Source organism: Actinia tenebrosa, unplaced genomic scaffold, assembly GCF_029948245.1.
Source record: "Actinia tenebrosa isolate PJP-AT-01 unplaced genomic scaffold, QUT_ActTen_1.0 PGA_scaffold6__47_contigs__length_16458017, whole genome shotgun sequence".
Taxonomy (NCBI): Eukaryota; Metazoa; Cnidaria; class Anthozoa; order Actiniaria; family Actiniidae; genus Actinia; species Actinia tenebrosa.
The window spans coordinates 3102549-3126451 of NW_028292583.1; the positions used below are offsets into that span (position 1 = coordinate 3102549).

A 23903-nucleotide genomic window follows, 5' to 3' on the forward strand; every position below is an offset into this window, starting at 1 on the left:
TTCAATAATCAAGCCGCATGGGAAAATCATGGATACCCCCTGAATGCCTACTTGTTCTATTGAAATATTGGGTTCCCTGTCCTCCTCGGCTGACAAAAGTGTTGGTTTGTTAAGTTTCTATAAATACACGGTCATATTTTTTAGGAGGACTTTTTCTACTTTTGCATCTCATCTAGCTACAACCAATGCCATTAAGTGCGCACTTATATATTCATATAAAAAATTATTAAACATTTTAAAAGCCCTAAAAAAAATAGCTGTTAAGACTTTTTCACGCTAGATTGATTCATAAGTATTGAATTCCAAAAGGTTTTGTCATCTACCGTTTCCCTGTTAAGACAGGGTTGTCAACTATGTTTAAGACAAGGGCAAACTTAGTTAGCTACAAGTTATTCAGGTTAGTATCTAAACGCACGGCTGGACACCTGTCATACAATGCTGTCATCCTATTAACGCTTCAGCTATAAATGGATCTTAACTTTCGAACAAAACAACCCAAAAAACATGGCATCTGTATGGTTTATTAGTGTACTATTGTTGTTTTTATTACTTCACTAAATGTTTTTAGCAATAAATAAAAAGTTATGCGGTCGAGCTACTACTGACGTCATGCATTTATAAAGGAAATCATGCCTGACAAGAAAAATAAGTCGCTCGTAACATCCTAACGGCACACCTTCTATAAGCCTTCTTAAACCAAGGTACAAGTCTCAGCAAGGCGTCGTTTTGTCAGGTAAGCGAACGTTTAGACTACAAAATATTTGCTTAGTAAATGACCCTGTATCCAGTTCATTCGAGTTAAAGTTAAGTAACCAGCCATCACTGAAACCATAGTTAATCGAGGGGACTATGCTGAAACAGCAGAGCTCTGCTGAATCCGACAATTTAAGTTTAATACATGAATCATATGCACTTGCAGTAATAAACTTTTTAAGCGTTTACAAGCGTTTATAACCAGAATTACCGTTCGATTTCTATATTCCATGGGGGCATGCTCTCTTTAAAGATGCTCTCTTTAAAGATTCACTTTGAATAGTTATATTGTAGCTAGAAGATTCCGTGTGTTCTATTATTATTTCAACTGAACTTCTACTAAACATCTGGACCGGATCGATATATACATATACGATATATATTTGTTGTAAACAAGAAAAATATGCTCATTATTTTCACGATTCACGATCAGTCGAGCAACTTCGCGTCCTAAATGAATTGCAAAGAGCTGATCTTAAAGAAACTTTTATTCAGGTCTATCGTATAAATAATAACCTATACCTCCAGTCGGCCGAACATTAAACGAATTAATACGGTTACGAAAAGCGTTTTTTATATATTTAACGCAGAAACACAGGAATATAATTTTAATCTTTGGTCGACTGTGTTTAAAAAATTCAAGCCTAAAACAAACAACACGAACCACGCTATGGTTGGCCAAATGTTGCAAAATTCAACAGCATGTATATTTATATTCAACAAAATATAATTACATTCAACAATAAAATTGTGTTCAAATTCAACCTTCGTTATTCATATTCAACACTTATATTTGCATTCAACTACAAAATTGTGTTCAAATTCAACCTTCGTTATTCATATTCAACACTTATATTTGCATTCAACTACAAAATTGTGTTCAAATTCAACCTTCGTTATTCATATTCAACACTTATATTTGCATTCAACTACAAAATTGTGTTCAAATTCTACCTTCGTTATTTATGTTCAGCACATCATATCTATTCAACTTCAATGATACATATTTCTATTCAAGGCTGCCTTCGTTTATCTATACACATTATATAATTCGGCATGCAACAACAACTTGTATCCAACTTCAACCTTCAATTTATGTTCAAGACCAAGACCTAAATACTCGTTCAAGACTTCTTACGTAAGTTCCCGGACATGAACATCAGAATAATCAGTTTAGCTTTCATACCACTTGTGCTTCTACTATTACTGATATAGTGCTTTCTCTTTCTTCATCAAAGTCGTCAGGTTATGATAACATTCCTATTCGCCTAGTTAAAGATAGTATTCCTGTTATTTCTCGAGTTATCTCTAATTTATTTAATTATGCTATTATGACATGTACTTTCCCTACTTGTTGGAAGTTGGGTCAGGTCACACCTATATATAAAAAGGGCATTGAATATTCGAAGGGTAACTATCGACCCATTACTACCTTAGCTGCCTTTGGTAATATCTTTGAACGAGTCATTGCAGGTCAGTTAAATAATTTCTTTTGTGACAGGCTGTCCCAGTTTTTGTCAGCTTATCGTAAGCATTATAGCTGCGAGACTACTTTGCTTAATTTATTAGAAGAGTTTAGGAGTGGTCTGGACAAGCAGCATTTTGCATCTATTATTGGTATTGATTTGTCCAAGGCATTTGACAGCTTGCCACATGACTTACTTCTAGCTAAACTTGCTGCTTATGGTTTATCCTTTAATAGTTGTTCACTTATAGGGAATTATCTTACGGATCGTTTTCAGAGAGTTAAATTGGGTGACCAGTTTTCTGATTGGAGCCCACTTATCAGAGGAATTCCTCAAGGGTCTGTATTAGGCCCTCTCCTCTTCAATATTTTCCTCAATGATTTGTTATTATCTGAGCTTCAGTCTAAGGTTAGTTCATATGCTGATGATACCCAGATCTTTGATGTTAGTAATGATGTTTCTCTACTACATAGGCATCTGCAGTCTGATCTTCTCACTGCTCATTCGTGGTTCTGCTCCAACGGCCTCATGATGAATCCTGATAAATGTACTACCATGTGGCTAGGCAAGAGCAAGGGCATAAACACACCTTGTTTTTCCATTGGTAGTGAGGTGGTCAGTCTTGCAGATGATGTCAAGTTACTAGGTGTAACTATCGATAGAGATTTAAAATTCAGCAAACACATTACAGAGATAGCACGGAAGGTTGGCAAGCAAATTCAAGTCTTACAAAGACATAAGAAACTAATTAATACTGATGCCAAAGTCAAATTATATAATGCCTATTTTTTACCTCATTTAGATTATTGTTCTATTGTATGGCATCATTGCGGGAGAGGTAATTCAACCAAATTAGAAAAACTTAATGAACGCGCTTTGCGTTTTATTTATAATGATCATAAAAGCACATATGAGGAATTATTGTTGCGTATTAATCATCCTACTTTGTATAATAGGAGAATGCACAATATTTTAATATTAGTATTTAAGGCTCTGCACGGACTGGTTCCTGAATATATTTCTAAGTTATTTACACTACGTAATTGTAGCATTAATTTACGGGGTTATAACATTCTTATAGTACCTAGAGTAAACACCACTAGTTATGGTCTTCATTCCTTGGCTTATCAGGGTAGTAAGTTATGGAATTCTCTTCCAAACAACATGAGATTGTTGCACGAATTAAGTAAATTTAAATCGGAAATTTCCAAAGTCAAATTTGATATTGACTGTTGTACCTTTTGTAGAGGATAATTCTATTTTAATTTTATTTTACATATATACATATATTTATTTCATTGTTTACATCCATATTTTTATATTAGCATCATGTAATTTTAATTTTTAGTTTAGGTTATTTATAACTTGGAGATATTAGCATGTACTTGCTATCTTGTAATTCAAGTATAAATAAAGTTATTGTATTGTATTTGTATTGTTGTATGAACGCAAAGAAGAGATGAGCGAAGTTGCTAGGAATCTTAAGATTTTGTTTCACAGATGGTGTCGTAAATTGCAAGAACTCGAGCTAAGAAGCACCCCGAACTGTACACATTTAGCTGTCTACTCAGTTCAGCCACCCGAGAGATGTGAAAATACTGGACCAGGGAGACCTAAGTTCAAAATCGAAGAAGACACCCTACTGCAGTTCAGAAAGCTAGGCTTCACTTGGAAAGATATAGCTCGACTCTTACTCGTGTCACGTTGGACTCTATGGCGACGAGTATGAGAGCTTGGTATTGAGAAGAAAATTGGCTTTACTGATATCGAAAATGAATATTCGCCAATGTCCGGGAACTTACGTAAGAAGTCTTGAACGAGTATTTAGGTCTTGGTCTTGAACATAAATCGAAGGTTGAAGTTGGATACAAGTTGTTGTTGCATGCCGAATTATATAATGTGTATAGATAAACGAAGGCAGCCTTGAATAGAAATATGTATCATTGAAGTTGAATAGACATGATGTGCTGAACATAAATAACGAAGGTTGAATTTGAACACAATTTTGTAGTTGAATGCAAATATAAGTGTTGAATATGAATAACGAAGGTTGAATTTGAACACAATTTTGTAGTTGAATGCAAATATAAGTGTTGAATATGAATAACGAAGGTTGAATTTGAACACAATTTTATTGTTGAATGTAATTATATTTTGCTGAATATAAATATACATGCTGTTGAATTTTGCAACATTTGGCCAACCATACCACGCTCGTTTGTGATTGGCTGAAATTTATAAATATTCTTCATCAATATAAAGTGAGCCATTATCAAGACAGTTTTTTTTTTCTTTCTTACATGTACAAGCTGGTAAGCTCAGAGTTGGAAATTGTGAAGATCACCGAAAATGGGCTCTGGAAGCAGCAAGGAGAAGAAGCTTGGAGCCGTGGCCACTGCACAGGTATGGTACACCGTTTTGAACTTGTATTTTGAAGTAGTGCCATTTTTTTATTTTAAAATATGTATAGTAAAATTTAATAGTTAAAGATTAAATACTTTAAAAAATGTTTTTAATGAATAGGGTTGACGATTAGTATAGTATTATAGAACTATGTTGGATATTAGGATTTTATTTAAGCTACTTTATATATTTATCGTATTCGAATCAATAGGATTATATTGATGATTATGATTATGATGATGATGATGATTATATGATTATGGTATCTTTATTTTTTACTTTGCTTTCTTATGTTACAACTAATGCGGCTTCCGCCTAGGCTTTGCTGATTCTTGTTCGTTTGAATTGCCTTATGACAAATGTGTCAGTGACTATGCTATTATTGATCATTTTATTCCAACCTCAGGATAATAAGATATAATACGATATTTTCCTGGAGTAGCATTTTCCCAAGCACTAAGACTTCAAACTGGCATATTAACTGACATACCATAATCTACTGAACCTTTACCAAGTGCGCTAATTTGTCTTCTTTTTTAAATACCGTGCAAGCCTTCTTTCTTCCATCCTGATGCAGTCTTCAATGCTGATAAGGCCAGGCCCTCACTCAGTTCTTGGTGAATAGATACGGTTGACGAACTCCATACATGCACAACAACTTTCTGGCTTTTCGGTCCATTTCTTGGAGATCATTCTTTGTCCAACTGACTATTCCTCCACTGTTAGTAGCGATTTGATGATACAGCTCGATTGCTTTTATGAGGTTTCCTCCATTTAGTTTCGACTTAAGAATTTGTTTCAGCCTTCAGCCTTTACTTCTATTTGTAGAATGACATCAGCTTCGAGCACACCCAAATGCTTATAACAATCATCATCTTCTATAGATTTTAGCTTTCTGCCATCTGGAAAAGAAAATCCTTTACTCTTGATATTCTTACCTCTATAGTAACATATAGATCAGTGCGCAATTGACTGTACACCTTGCCACATAACATACACCTTATCACATCGTTACATGTTATACAACGTAACAGGTAAACATACTATACACCTTACCACATCGTTATAAGTTTTAGAGCCTAACAGGTAAACATACTATACACCTTACAACATCGTTACACGTTATACAGCATAACAGGTAAGGGAATGGTCATAAAGTATAGGGGAGTTGGGGGGGGGGCAAAATCAGGGGGTGGGTCACATAATTTTGAACTCCTTCAAAGGGATGGGCTGTTGATAAAATTTGACAACTAAAAAGGGTAGGGCCATTACAAAATAGAGTAGTATTATAATTGTCATCATCAGAATTTCTCAAGAAAATTTGCACTTGCAGAGGATTAGGAAGTATGTAGAACATCTGTAGTACCTTCGAATGAAAAAAAATAAAAGGGCAAATGAAAAGAAAAACAAAATAAGGAAGCATGCAGAGAAACTTAAAGCATACAAAGACTATGAATGGAAAGACCTACAAGAAAGCGGAATACTTAAGAAGCAGAGGGTTGCAGTCTTGGACCTCTTTTTAAAAAAGCACAATTTGCTCAAACTCAATTCAAAATGTACAAAAGTGAGAAAGTCCAAGTAATAAATGCTTGGCTGTCTATGCAGCTTTTAAATACTACGACAAGTACAACAGAGGAAGAGCTAGAAGGAAGATTCACTTCACGCGAGGACACTGAAGATGATGATAATTCATATGAGGACACTAATAAGGAAACTGAAGATTTGGATAGCGACGAATAAACTGACATTGTTACTCATGAAATAGGAATTACTGATAGTGAGGAAAACGATGACAGAGAAAGAAGAAGCCGAAGCAGTCAATGTTACAATGACGTGTGCAACCAAGAAAATTCTTTTGGGATTTAGAATTTTTTCAGGGGTGGGTCATCTGCAATTTTGCTTCTAAACTGGGGTTGGGTCCTCCCATTTTCAGCATCATTTTATGCTGGGCCAGGATAAAAAACATTGATTCTATTCTGATTCCCCCCCCTATACTTTATGACCAGTTTCTGAACATACTATACATCTTACAACATCGTTACACGTTACACAGCGTAACCGATAAACATACTATACACCTTACAACATCGTTACACGTTACACAGCCTAACAGGTAAGCATACCATACACTTTACCACATCGTTACACGTTACACAGTCTAACAGGTAAACATACAACATCGTTACACGTTATACAACGTAACAGGTAAACATGCTAAACACCTTACAACATCTTTATACGTTACACAGCCTAACAGGTAAACATACAACATCTTTACACGTTATACAACGTAACAGGTAAACATACTATACACCTTGCCACCCCTCGTTACACGTTACACAGCCTAACAGGTAAACATACTATACACCTTACCACAACGTTACACGTTATACAGCGTAACAGGTAAACATACTATACACCTTACCACATCGTTACACGTTATACAGCGTAACAGGTAAATATACCATACACCTTACCACAACGCTACACGTTACACAACCTAACAGGTAATCATACTATACACCTTACCACAATGTTACACGTTATACAGCCTAACAGGTAAACATACAACATCGTTACACGTTATACAACGTAACAGGTAAAATTGCTATACACTATACACTATACTATACTAATATTTATTATATAGATATCGATGAAATACCAGGTGTTCTCTAGTGTCGAACACTTGATATCTTTCACCAGTGGGAGATACCATATCTTTCACACGTGAAGATATCGCTGTTGACATAGTAACGTATTTTAATAAAGAATTTTTGAGCTTGTGTTTCATTTAAGTTTCATCGATATCTATATAATAAACGTGTTCAATTTAGATATCTCACTTTTTCGCTGCGCTCACTCGTGAGATATCAATGGAACACTCGAAGATAAAATTCGTTTCTCCGCGCGCCCATGTAATATCCTCTATATATATATTTAGGCACTGCCTAAAAGCGGAGCTTCCGATACGGAAGTCATAGGGAGCCCAATTTAAATGAAACTGAAAGGTAAAAATAAAATCGGGTGAAAAAATCTTTATTTATTTTTATTCGAGATCAAGATAATTCTTCACATAATAAAAAACATGCGCAGTGGAATACATTGTGGTTTTTTTTTTTTTTTTTTTTGTTTTTTTTGTTGTTTTTTTTTTTTTTTTTTTTTTTTTTTGCTTTGTTTGTTTGTTTGTTTGTTTGTTTGTTTTTTTTTTGCGCCAGTATACTCTCACACTTAGGAATTTTTTATACAATTCCCCCAACCCCATTCCCCCCCCCCCCCCCCCTCCTCCATCCCTAGGGGCTAGATTTGTTCTTGGAATATTCTTCGACGAAGTTCCATTGCCGATATTTTTAGACTTTGAATTTATGTTTAATATTACTTAAGGTAGTACCGGATCTTCAAAATTATTCTATGAATGTTTTTCAAAATTCTGTCATTTGAAGTTCACTTTTAGGGTATTCAAATAATGAAAAAAGATATAAGGCTACAAAAAGGAGGGATTTTTCAGTTTACCGCGCGTTTTTGGCGCTCACTGCTTGAATACGAAAAGAATTCTCTTATAATCTTTCTAACGCAACAAAAAAATATTATTTTGTAAAACAAATTTGGTTCGTCTGTATGATACTCATTTAGAGCACTGAGAGGAATAAATATGGAAATCAATGTATTTCCTCGTCTTTTTGTCAAAAATATACATGTGATATTGTAGAATAATTTACTAGGCTGCATTTGGGCAATCATGGAGTCTGCAGGCCGATTATCTCGGAAACAATACCTATTTTCCTTTTCTTACTTATCATCATTACTTTTCACTTGAAGAAATTTTAAAAATGGTTCAAATTTCTTATTAAAAAAGTGTCACAAAAATACGGCTTTCTTAATGTAATAAAAGCAAAGGAGAATGAATTAAAAACAAGAAAAAGTACTAGACATGCTAACAGGGCACGGGAGAAAAATGCACTCGATATCTTTGAGCTTTTAGATTCGTAATGATATCCATTTCGAGGTATTCCTTCACAGATTTGTCTTGCACGTCTCTTTCTTAACTTCTCCTTTTCTTTCTGTCTTAAGCTGAAATTTTGCCTCAAATTCCTTTGTCTTTCACGTTCATTTTCTCTTTGTTCATCCGTCAACTTTTCCATCAAATTGCTTTGTCTATCACGTTCATTTTCTTTTTCTTCATCCGTGAAGTTTTGCCTCAATTAAATTCATTTGTCTTTCACGCTCATTTTCTCTTCGTTTATCCGTGAAGTTTTGCCTCAAAATCCCTTTGTCTTTCACGTTCATTCAGCCAATCGGGATTCCTGTTTACACGGACACCATATGTATGTAAGTTAGGACGGAAGTGACGTCAGCCAAGCCATGAAAAATCAACTTCATGGTTTACCATTTTTCTTTCGGGAGCTCCGCTATAAAAATCTATACAATTCAAATGAACATTTCATTGAAAAAGCATAACAACGAACACTACTTTATTGTATGTTATAGAGAAGACCACACTGACAAAAAAATATGTCATGGTGGACCAAATATTTTCATAGATAATAATTAACCCAAGCACGAAGGAGAAAAAATTGGAGGTTATCGTAAACCAAGCAAAACATTAAAGTGCTAGTCTTACGAAAATGACACCATCCCTGGAAATTGTACCATATGAAAACTAGATATGTAACATAGATTACTGTCAAAATCCTTTTTCGATACGAGACTGGGAAGATGTTGTATTTAGTCGGTAAAGTTTGGCCATTTGAGTCCGCGATTGCGATTGCGTTCCTGGCAAAACTTTTAGTGATTCGATGGAAGTGACGTCATACGCGCCACCCTTCAAAATTCGCGGCTTTTCACAATGTATAATTGCAACCAAATTTTGACTATTTTTTATTTTAAAACAAGCCTTAAACCAAGTCATGCCTTTTTACAGGGATTGCTGTAGAGTCAATGTGAATAAAAAGGATGCCAGTTGCGCATATGATGTCACACATAAGTTAAAATGCAACGACAAAATCGCTGTTCATAGAAATGGCGGACGAGCTTTTAACAATTTGCGGAAGTAAAATTCAGACGGGAAAAGTTTCTTTTTCGAACCAATTATTGTTTTATAATGGTGAACATTATAACCTATTTGAGCATATACAAAATCGTGGATTTTTTTGCATTATTAATATTTTCAGTCGTAAGACTAGCACTTTATAACTACTGACAAAAGAAATACACAATTTGTTTTAAACTATTTCTAAATAGTTTGGTTAGGACTCAAACGAAAAAAGATGAGTTTTCTCACTGTCGTAGATTTAATCTTGGTAATAAGTAAAACATATCAAAAAGAAAAGAATCTACAAGTTAGAGAATTTTTTTTAATCTCTTAATTTTTTTAGTTTTTATTGGTTTATCTCCTAGAACGATACATCGTTTAGATTTCCTTGTTAATTTCGTGGCATTTGGCTAAAAAATAAGAAAAATATCATTTCTGAAATATTTACCATGTAGCCATTTCGGCAAATTGAGAAAATGAACTGTATGATTAAGAAGTGATTAAAGATTACAATTAATGATGTTTTGAATTTTGAAAATTTACTTCCTGTTATACCACCTTGAAAAAATACTACTAATAATAAATTATTAAAATTATATTAAAATAACATAAATGCGTCCTTAGATAAAGATGGCGTACCATGTCCTGACCTGAGTTTCTTATTTAGAAATGGAAAAAAAAGAAAGACAAGGCAAAGGCAACAGATCAAGGTGTCGAAGAGGAGACCAAGAGGAATTACGATGACGAACAAGAAGAGGAGGAGGTGGTCGAAAATATAGAAGAAGAAGAAGAAGAAGAAGAAGAAGAAGAAGAAGAAGAAGAAGAAGAAGAAGAAGAAGAGAAAGAGGACGAGAATGAGGGATTCGAAGAAGAAGAACAAAAGGAAAAAGATGATGAAGTCCAAGATCTCAAAGATAATGAAAGTGAAGATGGTAGTGTTCGTGGTGATCTTACAGACTACAGCGAGAAAATGCACAAGGCTCTTGTGGGTGGTTTAGACACGGAGTTTCCAGAAAATCTCAAGGTAGTGAGGATATTTACTAGTTCGACATTTACAGGTATTGAATAGTATTATGCATTATAATAAAATAACTATTATAAAGCACTCCGCTACGCGTCGTGCTCGTGCTTCTCCCAACACGGAAAAAAACGGACATTTGATATATGTACATAAAAGTGTCAAAGTTTATGCATAATGCTGTATATATATATATACTACTGCGGTTTGCATACACTTTGACCATTTGTGCATATATACAAATATATCAAAAGTATATGAGAAATAATGGGATGTCATCCCCGAAATGTTTTCCAGAAAGCCCTAGTGCTAGACAACTCGAAAACAATATCGGGGATCATATCCCATAGTTTTTTATATACTTTTGATATATTTTTATATATGCACAAATGGTCAAAGTTTTTGCAAACCGCAGTATATATATAATATACACTTATTTCAATAAAGTTAGTCACCAAAAACCTCGAAAGCTGGAATCGCTGAGCATCATGGGAAACTTTTCTTATCAAAAAAACATATATATACAAAGCTTTTTAAATACAAACTGCAGCTCGATGATGCTCAGAAGAGGTGAGACTGTAACCGGTAAAAGATTCACAAGTCCATGAACAGTTATCAAGCGGTTAAACGTGTAAAATAAATCTACCCATAATTAATAATAATAATAATAATAAAACTTTATTTAAAGAGGGGACACACAAATGTTACAATAAAACACATCGTACTGAAAACCCAGTGGCCCTTAGCTTTATAGTCGGCTTTATGGTCGGCTTCAGCTTTATAGCTTTTCAGGTGACTAACTTTATTGAAATAAGTGTATACTGCGGTTTGCATAAACTTTGACCATTTATCTACACCTACTTGCAAGAACGTTGTCATACGAAAATAGAACATTAGTGATTTAGTGGGATAGGAATTATATTAAAAAAACAAAAGAAGATCACTGAAGCTGAACTTTTTCTTTTGTCTTTTAATGTATTCCTTTCTCACTAAATCACTAATGTTCTAATATCGTATGACAACGTTCTTGCAAGTAGGTGTGTATATATGCAAGTAAATCAAAAGTATATCAGAAATTATGGGATGTCATCCCCGATATTTTTTCCAGAAAGCCCTAATGCTAGACAACTCGAAAAAAAATATCAGGGATCATATTTTATAATTTTTGATATACTTTTGATATACTTGTATATATGCACAAATGGTCAAAGTTTAATGCAAACCGCAGTATATGTATATATATATGTATGTATATATATATGTATATATATATGTATATATATATGTATATATATATATATTTATATATATAACAAAGTATGTAATGTGGTCTATACTGGTTCTCCAACATACCCAACAAGCACCAACATACATTCGCTATCTTCGACATTGAAAACTTCTACCCTTCCATCACAGAGAAACTTCTAACAGACGCATTGTCCTTCGCCAAGAAATACTGCACAATCACGGCCAGAGACATTGACATTATTATGCACGCCCGCAAATCACTACTATTCAACAACGGCACTCCCTGGATCAAGAAGAAAGGCAATATGTTCGATGTTACCATGGGGAGCTACGATGGCGCGGAAATCTGTGAGCTAGTCGGTCTATTCATCCTCAACAAACTATGCGCTAAATACGGGAAGGACTATATAGGACTATACAGAGACGATGGACTTGCTGTTTTCAAGAATACATCAGGACCACAAGCAGACAGAATCAGAAAGGACATAACGAAACTATTCAAGCACCACGGCCTTAACATCACCATACAGACGAACCTGAAAATAGTTAACTTCCTTGACGTAACCTTTGACCTGGCAAACGAAACGTACTGCCCCTACAGAAAGCCTAACGACCAGCCATTATACATCAACACAAAGTCGAATCATCCGCCCAACATAATCAAACAACTACCAGACGCCATCAACCGTAGAATATCCAACATATCCTGCAACAAGACCGAATTCGACAAAGCCAAACCCATCTATGAACATGCCCTGAATTCCAGCGGATATACCAAAACCCTGACCTACAACAACCATAAACCATCTACACATTCAAAAAGAAACAGACAACGGAACATCATCTGGTACAACCCTCCATACAGCAAGAATGTACAAACCAACGTCGGAAGCATCTTCCTGAAGCTCATACACAAACACTTTCCCAAGCACCACAGATTTCACCGGATCTTCAATAAGAACAATATCAAAGTGAGCTACAGCTGCATGGAAAACATGAAAACCAACATTACCAAACACAACAAGAAAATCTTCAACACCGATACCGATCCCGCCACCACCTCTGAGAAAACATGCAACTGCCGTAAAAAAGATCAATGCCCTCTAAACAACAACTGCCTCTCCTCCAGCATCATCTACAACGCTCATGTCACAACAAACGAGGACACTACTGGGAAAAACTACATTGGCCTGACAGAAGGAACATTCAAACAACGATACACTCAGCACAAACTATCTCTGCGAAATAGAAAATACGCTAACAGCACCGAACTTTCTAAATACATCTGGGACCTTAAAGATAACAACAAAGACTACAACATAGAATGGACAATCATCACTTCAGCCAGACCATACAGCAACATTTCTAAGAGGTGTGACCTGTGCTTAACAGAAAAGCTACTTATCATCAAAGCAAACAGCGACACTCTTTTAAACAAGCGATCCGAATTGATCTCCAAATGCCGACATGAAAACAAGTTCTATCTGATGAACAATAGAAATCCAGGCCTAGCTAATTAACTCCTTTCCGAACAATACTTCTTTTGTAAATAATCATTACACCTCTTGTATATAAATATCACAGTAATAGGAATATGTTTCATTAAAGTCTGTCTGATGAGTGCGTAAGCACGAAACTCGGAGTTACAGTGAACATGTCTCGTCTTTAATCCAATCTTTACTATATATGTATATATATATATGCATATATACACAGCCATTTGCAAAAATTATGGCCGTTTCAAATATAAATACAAGTATATCGAAAGTATATCAGACAAGGCGGGATATCTTTCTTGACAATTTTTTCAGAAAGCCCTAGTGATAGACAACTCGAAAAAAATAAAAGGGAGGCTATCCCATAATTTTTGCCATGCTTTTGATATACTTGTATATATATTGCAAGCGGTCATAATTTTTGCAAACGGCTGTATATATATATATATATATATATACACTCGATTGCAGAAACGTTGTAGTATACATTTATACAAATATCTAATGAGATGCATAATGCAAAATAACCATTTTCAACGCTTAAAACCCACTGATTTATAATCTGTGCAATCTAATAGACAAGAAAAATATTTTTTGACAGTCATTGAATGAAACAAACGATAAATAAAGCGATTTTTCTGTTTTGCATATCATTAAATTATAAATAGACATATGTATAAATGTATACTACAACGTTTCTGCAATCGAGTGTATATATATACATACATATATATATAGTAAAGATTGGATTAAAGACGAGACATGTTCACTGTAACTCCGAGTTTCGTGCTTACGCACTCATCAGACAGACTTTAATGAAACATATTCCTATTACTGTGATATTTATATACAAGAGGTGTAATGATGTATAGACCACATTACATACTTTGTTGTTACATACATATATATATATAAGAAATCTGTGAATCAATTTTCCGTAAAACAGTGCTCAATACATCGATAGAAGTAGAGCAGAATATTTGTTTGAGAAGAAAAAGTCAAGACAACATTTTTCCCGACAAGCCTGTTTCGTGAATTGCTTCACTCTTCAGGGGATTTAATTAAATTTAATTAAATCCCCTGAAGAGTGAAGCAATTCACGAAACAGGCTTGTCGGGAAAAATGTTGTCTTGACTTTTTCTTCTCAAACAAATATATATATATATATATATATATATATATATATATATACATACATATATATATATATATATATACATATATATATACATAGTTCCCGCCTCTTGACTTTAGCGCTGTTCATAAACAACACTCGGTAGGCCAACCAATGCTTTAATACTTCGCTTTGAATCCCGCGGGTCTATTACCCATAATGCACCCTATATAGTTATATACTATATGCTTGGTCGGATCAGAAATTCTGCATAAATAAATGTAATTAATTAATTAACTTTGTTTATAGAGAATAACACTTGACAGTAATTCAACTGTTAAACTTGTGGTCCTCTGTTAACGTCTCTAGTTAATTAGGGACAGGACCGCCATTAACTTGATCATCCGAGCCACGTGAAGGTCTAACCATTTGTAGATGTAATTACAAAGGCAGCACCTTCTCCTCAGTTATTTTAAGACCCTGAGTGTTGGTCGGGCCGAGGCCTGAACAACGACCTCCCGCACAACAGACCGACGCTCTTGCCAACTGAGCTAACCGGGTGTGTATATCGCTGTATATTTACCGCCACCGGGTGCATTATGGGTAATTTTCAAGTTAAAAAAAAACGTTTTAATAGAATTTAAATGCGATATTTTCGGTGAAATATAATCATAGTGTACATTGTAAACCATAATAAGAGATATTTGCCTAACTTTTGGTTAAAAATCGGTTTTTTTTGTTTTGTTTTTTGTTGTTTTTTTTTTAAATCTGGAAATCAGTTTATATATGGATATACTGATATACTTGACTTTTACAGAATTTTTACAAAGCGCCGTATATATATAACTACTAATCATTTTTCAGATACATCCATAGAGCGAAACACGCTGATGGTACAGGTCTATCCTCGTATTAAGAAGTTCTGTCAGGAGCGAGGATATGAGTTTCAGGTGGTGGATATGAGATGGGGAGTACGAGACGAGTCCACTGATGATCACCTTACGTCGGAACTCTGTATGAAGGAGATACGCGCATGTCAGAAGCTTTCTACTGGACCTAATTTTATCGTGGGTATCATCAGTAGTTATCAACGGTCAGTTTTTTGACGTTATCTTCATAAATTGATGAAGTCTCTCTTTATTTTATTCTTTGGTATTGTAGACATTTTTGGGTCAAAAGTATGGCTACCGTCCATTCCCGCCTAAAATTCCTACTTCTGAATTTGAGATTCTGCTAAGTGCTGTCGAGAAAGAAGACGACATTGAACTGTTAAAATTATGGTTTGTTCGCGATGATAACACCGTGCCCCCGGAATATCTTCTTCGGCCAATCACATCTGTTCTTCCGGACTATCGTAACTATGGTAACCCAGAATTACGGAAACAGGCGTCCGGTATGTGGTGGGCAGCGTTTGAAAGAATGCAAATTCTACTAAGAAAGGCAGCAGATAAAGTACTGACGAAGAAGAATGATAGACTTAAATACCACATATCAGGTAACACATTCACTTTTTATAAACCGATCAAAGTATACATTAGTTATTCATATTCAGTAAAGAATTGACTGGCCTTAATTCTGTTTCATAGTGACAGAGGATGAAATTCGGCGTGGCATCATTAACGCTAAGAGTCCAGCAACCCATACCTTTTGGTTCAAGCGTGTCATTACTGACATCAACCAGCACATTTCAGATACCAAGGTAGGAAGCTTTATGGACAAGACATGGGGTACGCCTGGAGAGGTAGATAAAGAAGCTCAGTCTTTATTGAATACCCTACGAGAAAAAGACCTTCCAAAAGCCATCCCCAACAAAAACGTCATTCAGTACAATGTAAAGTGGAACAAAAATGGCATAGATCCAGACGCTTCTTCGGAACATGCGCAGTACATTGAAAAGCTTTGTAATGACTTCTATGGCAAGCTAACAGAGATGATAAGCGATGGTATAGCCGAAAACGAGACTGCAGACACTAAAGAACCGTTAGCTGAGGAAATCTTCCAGCATTTGTCATTCTGCCAGAAAAAGTGCAAGGCCTTTTTTGGACGAGAGGATTTTTTGGAATCAATAAAAAACGGACTGGTAAACAATAACAACAGGACAATAGTGCTACATGGAGAATCAGGCTGTGGAAAAACCTCCTTAATGGCTAAAGTGGCAACTGATGTAAAGTCATGGTTTGAAGGCGAGTCCGTTCTAATGGTTTGCAGGTTTATTGGAACTTCTCCTGAGTCTTCAAGCATACGACCACTCCTGAAAAGCATCTGCCAGCAACTGTGCAAGATATCCGGTCAAACTGCAAACATTCCAGAGGTAAATATAATGACTATATATATATATATATACACACACACAATCGATTGCAGAAAGGTTGTAGTATACATTTATACACATATCTAATTTATTCAGTATATTTAATGATATGCAAAGCAGAAAAATCGCTTTATTTATTGTTTGTCTCATTCAATGACTGTCAAAATACTTTTTTCTTGTCTTTTAGATCGTACAGATTATAAATCAGTTGGTTTTAAGCGTTGAAAATGGTTAATTTGCATTATGCATCTCATTAGATATTTGTATAAATGTATAAATGTATACTACAACGTTTCTGCAATCGAGTGTGTGTATATATATATATATATATATATACCAATAACTTTATCCTGTGCTGCTCTAATCGACCCCGATGAACGAAATAAGCATGATATTAAATTATGCATGATTATCAAATTCATATTAGTGAATGATCTAAATTCAAATTTCAAATATCTTCAGGATATCAAATCTCTAGTGGAATTTTTCCCTGAGTGTTTGGATAAGGCCAGTAAGGACATGAAGTTGGTACTTGTCCTTGATTCACTCGATCAGCTTTCCGTAGACGATAGCGGGCGCCTTCTTGATTGGTTACCACGTGACCTGCCTTATAATGTGTATGCTGTGTTGTCTACGCTACCAGGTGAACAGTACCAGTGTCTACCAAGTCTGAGGGTAAGAGCTTTTTGGAACGGGCCCACACTGTCATAAGTGCTCAGTTCCATTTGTCTTAATATTAAAAAATTGTTTGTTCGTTTATAGCTCAAGCTTCCAAAGGAAAGTTTCATGGAAGTTCCACAGATCCCTTTAAATGAGGCTGATATCATACTGGACAACTGGCTCAAAGCCGCAAAAAGAGCTCTACAGCCAAAGCAAAGACACGAAGTCATGATCAGTTTTCAGGAATGTCCCTTGCCATTATACCTAAAATTGGCTTTTGATGAATCATGCCGATGGAAATCCTACACTCCATTTAAAGAATGGGACCTTCCTCCTAACGTTAAAGATATCATCCGTGGATTGTTTGATCGAGTGGAACGAATCCACGGAAAAGTTCTTGTTGGCCACGCCCTAGGTTACATAACAGCGTCAAAAAATGGCCTCACTGAAACTGAACTGGAAGATCTACTCTCTCTTGACGATGATGTCTTGAATGATGTCTACCAGTACTGGACGCCGCCAATAAGACGACTACCACCGTTGCTATGGATCCGCATACGAAGTGGCATAAAGGACTACTTGATCGACCGAGGCGCTGATGGCACGAGAGTGATTTACTGGTATCATCGACAGTTCATCGAAGTGGCACGCGAGAGGTACCTTGCTGGAGAGCAGGCAAAGAAGATCCATGCTAACCTGAGCGCGTACCTTTTTGGTACATGGGCTGAAGGAAAGAAAAAGCCGTACGTCAACAAAAAAGGAGAAAAGCATTCAGACGATAGGTTGGTCGCTAGCCAGCCCATGATGTTTGACACAAGTGACCAAAAGCCCATTTTTAACTTGAGGAAACTTAGTGAGCTGCCATACCATTTGTTCCACGCTGGAAAATATGACACAATGAAAGACGAAGCCCTTTGTAATTTCGAATTTTTGCTGACCAAACTGAGAGCAACTTCAGTAGAAAATGTCTTGGAAGATTTCTCCTTGTATCTTTCTGTTCTTCCAAGTGATCCTGATGTGAAGATCATGCATGAATGTCTTCGTTTGTCGCTACATCCCCTTTCTGTCGAACCAAAACAGTTCTCTACGCAGCTTCTTGGCCGAATGTTCAAGTTTCAAGACAGAGCAGAAAAATATCCTTACGTCTGTAAAATCCTTAATCAAGCTCAAAATGCATCTGTGCCATGCTTTATTCCCAACAACAAGTTCTTGACGGCTCCTGGAGGTGCGTTAGTATCGACCATTGCATTGGATGGGTATGGCAATGATTTTATCAGCATTGCAAGTGACAACAAGACCATGGCAGTAACAAGTATAACCAGTGAAGGCTTGCAGATTAAGATCATCGATTATCAGAGTGGAAAGCAGCTTCGTAAGTTCACCGTAACAGAACCACCATCAATGTATCGAATAACTATGAATTCAATCAGCCAAAAGGATAAGAATCTACTACTCCTAGCAGGTGGTAAGACAATTTTCATACTAAACACTGAAACTGTACAAATTGTGAAGCAGTTTGAAGTGGATGCTGATGACTGGTTTTCTTTCAACCAGAAGCCCCCCGTTGCATACGCTGATGATGAAAACCTTCTGGTGGCATTAACGAGGAATTCATTGCGTGTTTGGCAAGTTTCAGACTGCAAGGTAGTTCATGACCTCCCTGTTAAAGATATCAATGTAGAAGATGAAATCGGAAATCTGGATGCAAGAGGGAAATACTCTGTCTACAATCTCAAGGGCAAGAATACCGTTCACTTTGTGGATATCAAACAAGGTAGAGAGGTTGACAAAATCAAAATCAATTCTCCAAGGGATAAAGGAGACTCTGGCTCAATCGGTGATCTTAAAATTACAAAGAGAGACGAAGTTGTGGTCGTTCCAGGATCTCTTGACAGTCTACGAATCTACGACCTTCACACAGGCAATCTGGTTAGAGAAATTACTACCTTCAAAATGATGGAAGGAATGGGACGAGTCCAAATAACCGAGGATGGAACAAAGGCATTAGGTATTGACATGTTTGAGATCTGTACCACCAACCTTCTGACCGGGGAATCTGAAAGATCATTAAGAAGTTCTATCTTCCGCATCAAGATTTTTACGCGAGATGGAGACACCATTCTAGCTGTTGGGCAAGATTTCATACTGCGTGTTTATGACAGAACACGCGAAGGTGATGACGAAAATCAAGCTGACACCACGATTAATGAATATCAAGGACACAAGATTGCAGACCAGATCACTTCCATATCGCCATCGTTTGATCGTCGTCACGTGATTACCCTTGCAACCGTTCAGATGGCAAACCAAATGTCTGTATGGGACTGCTCGACAGGAACAAAAGTCCGTCAATTAAAAGGTTAGACATTTATTACGTTTTCTAACAAATTAAAGAATTAATAGTTCAGCCGTTTTGGTCCTTCGACAAGAACCGTCAACAGTGCGTTGCAATGTACGGGATATGACTGCCTGCATATTCTATTAAGTTAGCCGGTACAGGCGCACGCTGCTTGATTCAAACGCAACAGCTCGCACTAACATTGATAACGCACTGATAAAGGACCGAAAGCCAAAGCTATTAACACTAAATTTTTTTAAAAATAAACCATAGGGACAGGATTTCAAAAAGAATTGGTGGAGGTTTTGCTGTATGTTTCATGCTGCAGGAATTTAGGCTTGGAATATATTAGATTCATATGTAAATAATGTCAGCACAAAAGAAAATATAACGGAAAAACGTGCAGACAAAGCTTGGGGGAAATTCGATATGCTTGTGATCACTTTTTGCTGATTAGATTCACATCACTCATAGTGCATTTCAGGTTTGTGTTTATTATTAGTTGTGATTTTTTTTACAGGGGCGACTGTATTTCCAAATCCAATCCGTCTGACCCAAGACTCAGCCCGTGGCGTTGGATTCATTTATCATGAAAAGAACCCTCACTACAAAGTGTTCAATTTTAAAGATGGAGTAATAGAGAAAACATTGGAAGGAAGCGCCTGCAAAAGAATGAATGCATTTGGATTGATAGACGATCACCGAATGATATCGTTCTCGAGGCAAGTATAATACTGAGAATTAATGTATAGTCTCATTTTTACACGCCCAGACACGTTAGCTTTATTACTAAAAAATGAAAAAACTATATTAGAAAAAAAAAAAAAATAGAATAGTTTTATTACTAAGCATCATACTCATTTCTACCATTAAAACTATAACTAAAAAAAACATCGTTGTTTACTGCCTTTACAGCTTTGGTCTTCGATCAACAAAAAAAATTAGACAAAACAATGAGTTGTTCATTTAGGCTGCAAAATTATTGGCATAGTCTAATTAGAAATAACAAAAAGGCAAAAACTAATTCGCATTTTGTTTGACACGAAAAGCCAAGAAAAAAGATTCGGGTAAAATCAGTTTTCCTGAAACATGTACGAACTCACTGAAAGTCAACTTACTCAAACTATTGATATTGAACATAGGTCATGATTGTATAATGAAGATGATTATCATCACCATGATGATAATGATAATAATACAATCTTTATTAAGTATGGCAGCAAAATGTGCCAGTCTACAATACACAATTACAATTTATATAAGTGAACGTGTGTCTATTTTAAAACCCGTGAATCTCGTGCAGCCTCTGGTTCAATGAATCATCAATCCTAAAACAAATAGCTATCTTTCCTTACAGAGGCAGAAAAAACCTTAAAGTATGGGACATCAACTCTGGGAAAGTCATTGACATTATTAAGTTCAAAGAAAAACACCTGCGGTTCCAGGAGATGCTGTTGAGTGGTAATGGGAAGGTGGCTGTTCTGTCGGTGAGCAGCATAAGCGAAACTCACCCAGAAAATACAACCATGCCTCTATATGTATTCAATACAACCAACAACCAACACAAGGCCATCACCATCAAAGACACCGTTCTTTCTTTGTACAACGCTGAAATCTCTGATAATGGGAAGTATTTAGTGTGTATTGCGGCATACACCACACCTTATCTCTTGGATTTGGAGACTGGAGAAGTGAAATACAAGCTCTTAAAGCCCGACAGCTATGAAAGCTCCATGACAGCCGCCATCAATACTATTTCTAACACTATAGTAACAGGTGTTGGTCAAGGGGGTATTAACGTTTGGGACCTCAACACTGGCGCAATCTTACGTACCATACCATGTGACACAGTCTCAAACGTTTACCTTTCTGGTGACGGAGAGGTGGTATTTGCCAGGGATTCCAAAGCCAACACTATACACGCTTGGGATGTGAAAAGCGGCAGAAAGTTATCTACTATCACCACTGACGGATTCCCCAACCAAGTACACATTGTTGGAAATCGCTTGGTAATTGCTGTTGGAGAAAATCCAAATCTTATGATAATGAGGCTGCATGTCCCAGGAAAGAATGTGGACAAAAGTGAGATAGCACCTTCACCTTACGATGGCTTGCCTTTAGATGTTGAGATAAAGGATCTGTCAGGGGAATTCATAGAGAAAGACCCAATGGACCACGACAAGTACGATAGTGGAAATATTATGTAGCCAGAAACACGATGAGACTTGTGCACTATTACTGATAAACACAGCACTGTACTAGTACATGACTGTATAACCGGAGCACCACAAATGACTGGAATACACGCCAGTCTTGTGTACCAAGTCAACGATGTTAAGATAATCCAACTTTAAATATTATATACTGCTATTTCAAAAAAGGTTCGTGAAGGTTTTGTTGCATGTTGCATGTTTAATGTACCATATTCATGAGTAATTTTATAAAATATTTGAGATATAACGTGCGCGCTGATTGGCTGGCCACCGTGTTTCAAGTATCAGAGGACAGAGACATGCTCATGCAAAATTGCTCACAAAAATTTATGAAAGCAATAAAAAAGGGCTGCTTATGTCTCTGTACTGTAACATAAACACTCTGAGAGCTGTTGAGCACTTGAAAAGCAAGCGAAACACTCGGCGTCTAAGTTTGCTTCTCTCTCATGCTCTACAGCTCCCAGCGTGTTTAAATCACAGCACAGAGACGTGTGGGCGCGTTTTATATTTCTCAAGCAAGAGAAAATGAACTAATGAAGCTAGGAATTTCCCCTATATAGCCTTGTGACCATCATGTGCACAGTTTGATGCTATTTTTAAACCATTTGTTTTTCTGCACGCGCATTTACTGCGCGCGCTTTACGCTGTTTGCTTACGCTTTGGGGTTTTTTCCTTATTTTGACTCTGCCCTGGATATGAATGTGCAAGTAAAAAGCTTGGCAAATACGACGGGAAATTGACGTAGTAATTTGTTCAAATTTATGGAGTATTTTTACATTTATTTTTCAAAGCTTTTGACCTACATCGTCATCTTGAGGGCAGATTTGAACATTTGAACATAAGAAAAGCACAAGAAAATATTAGCAAACAGCGTAGAGCGGGCGCTTACTATGCAGCGTGTAGAAAATCAAACGATCAAATAAATGATATCATTGGAAGATATCTTTAGAGTAGATTCTAAAAATAGCATCAAAGTGTGCACATGATGTCGAAGAAATTATGTCAGAAAACGTGCAGACAAATTTTCAAGGAAAATTCCATATTGCTGTGACCTTCACATCGATCATGGTGCATTTCGGGCTTGATATATGCAATAATTTAGAAATAGTACAATATGTGAAAAAGCTCTGATAGAGGCTTCGTACTATCACGTGACGGGCAGCCATGACATGAGCCAAAAATGTCGTTCTCCCCTGGGGACTGAATTCTTTCTCATGTAAATCAGATTAGACGAGATTCAACTATTCCTGCCTCCTGTCATGACTGCCATCACCTGATGACTATTGACTATTGATGACTATTGATGACTATTGACTACTGCGATAATAATTTACTTCAATCCAGGCTTTACCTAGACAATGAAATGCATACATCATATATACTCTCAATAACCATGATATAATCACCGAAAAACAGCACAAAACTCTTGAAACAGTAATGATGAAAAGGTAAATTATACACCGTGAAAAGATGAAAAAACTTACTGACGTTTCGGACGCTAGTCCTTCGTTTGACTCCGACGAAGGACTAACGTCCGAAACGTCAGTAAGTTTTTTCATCTTTTCACGGTGTATAATTTACCCTTTCATTTTACTGTTTCATTAGAAACACCGACGCAGCTCACTCTAGTTTTTAGCTAGTTATATCTTCACAAAACTCTTGATGTTATTAAAGAGCACAACTAGACATTTTATAGTAACGTTCATGAAATTAAATCGCATCGCATAGAGAAAAAAAGTTATAAAGTGTTATTTAGCCACACGTTGCGCCAAATCTATATAGATAATGACCATTTATGATATATATATATATAGCGCCCTTTCAGTATATAGATATTATCAAAGGCGCTTT

General features: G+C 36.2%; 1 protein-coding gene across 2 annotated transcripts; it reads left to right on the plus strand.

The window, feature by feature from the left end:
• The first annotated feature begins 257 nt into the window (after positions 1-257).
• LOC116286690 (NACHT domain- and WD repeat-containing protein 1) lies at positions 258-23541 on the plus strand. Of its 2 annotated transcripts, XM_089039105.1 has the most exons (10): positions 258-733; positions 4529-4622; positions 10322-10712; positions 15395-15597; positions 15692-16025; positions 16117-16841; positions 17304-17516; positions 17604-19860; positions 20360-20561; positions 21197-23541. In XM_089039105.1, the coding sequence occupies exons 2-10, from the start codon at positions 4569-4571 to the stop codon at positions 22044-22046; spliced, it is 5229 nt and encodes a 1742-aa protein (XP_088895231.1). In that variant the 5' UTR covers positions 258-733; positions 4529-4568; the 3' UTR covers positions 22047-23541. The 2 variants fall into 2 exon arrangements, with proteins under 2 accessions (XP_088895231.1, XP_088895232.1); XM_089039106.1 differs by lacking the exons at positions 258-733; positions 4529-4622 and having other exon boundaries at positions 10553-10678.
• Positions 23542-23903: the final 362 nt, after the last annotated feature.

What these genes read in the sequence shown, in the direction of transcription:
- LOC116286690 (XM_089039105.1), top strand. Translation starts at nt 4,569, where the DNA reads ATGGGCTCTGGAAGCAGCAAGGAGAAGAAGCTTGGAGCCGTGGCCACT. An exon ending in AAACTGCAAACATTCCAGAG is followed by an intron (nt 16,842 to 17,303) that starts GTAAATATAATG and finishes AAATATCTTCAG; the next exon opens with GATATCAAATCTCTAGTGGA. An exon ending in AAAAGTCCGTCAATTAAAAG is followed by an intron (nt 19,861 to 20,359) that starts GTTAGACATTTA and finishes TTTTTTTTACAG; the next exon opens with GGGCGACTGTATTTCCAAAT.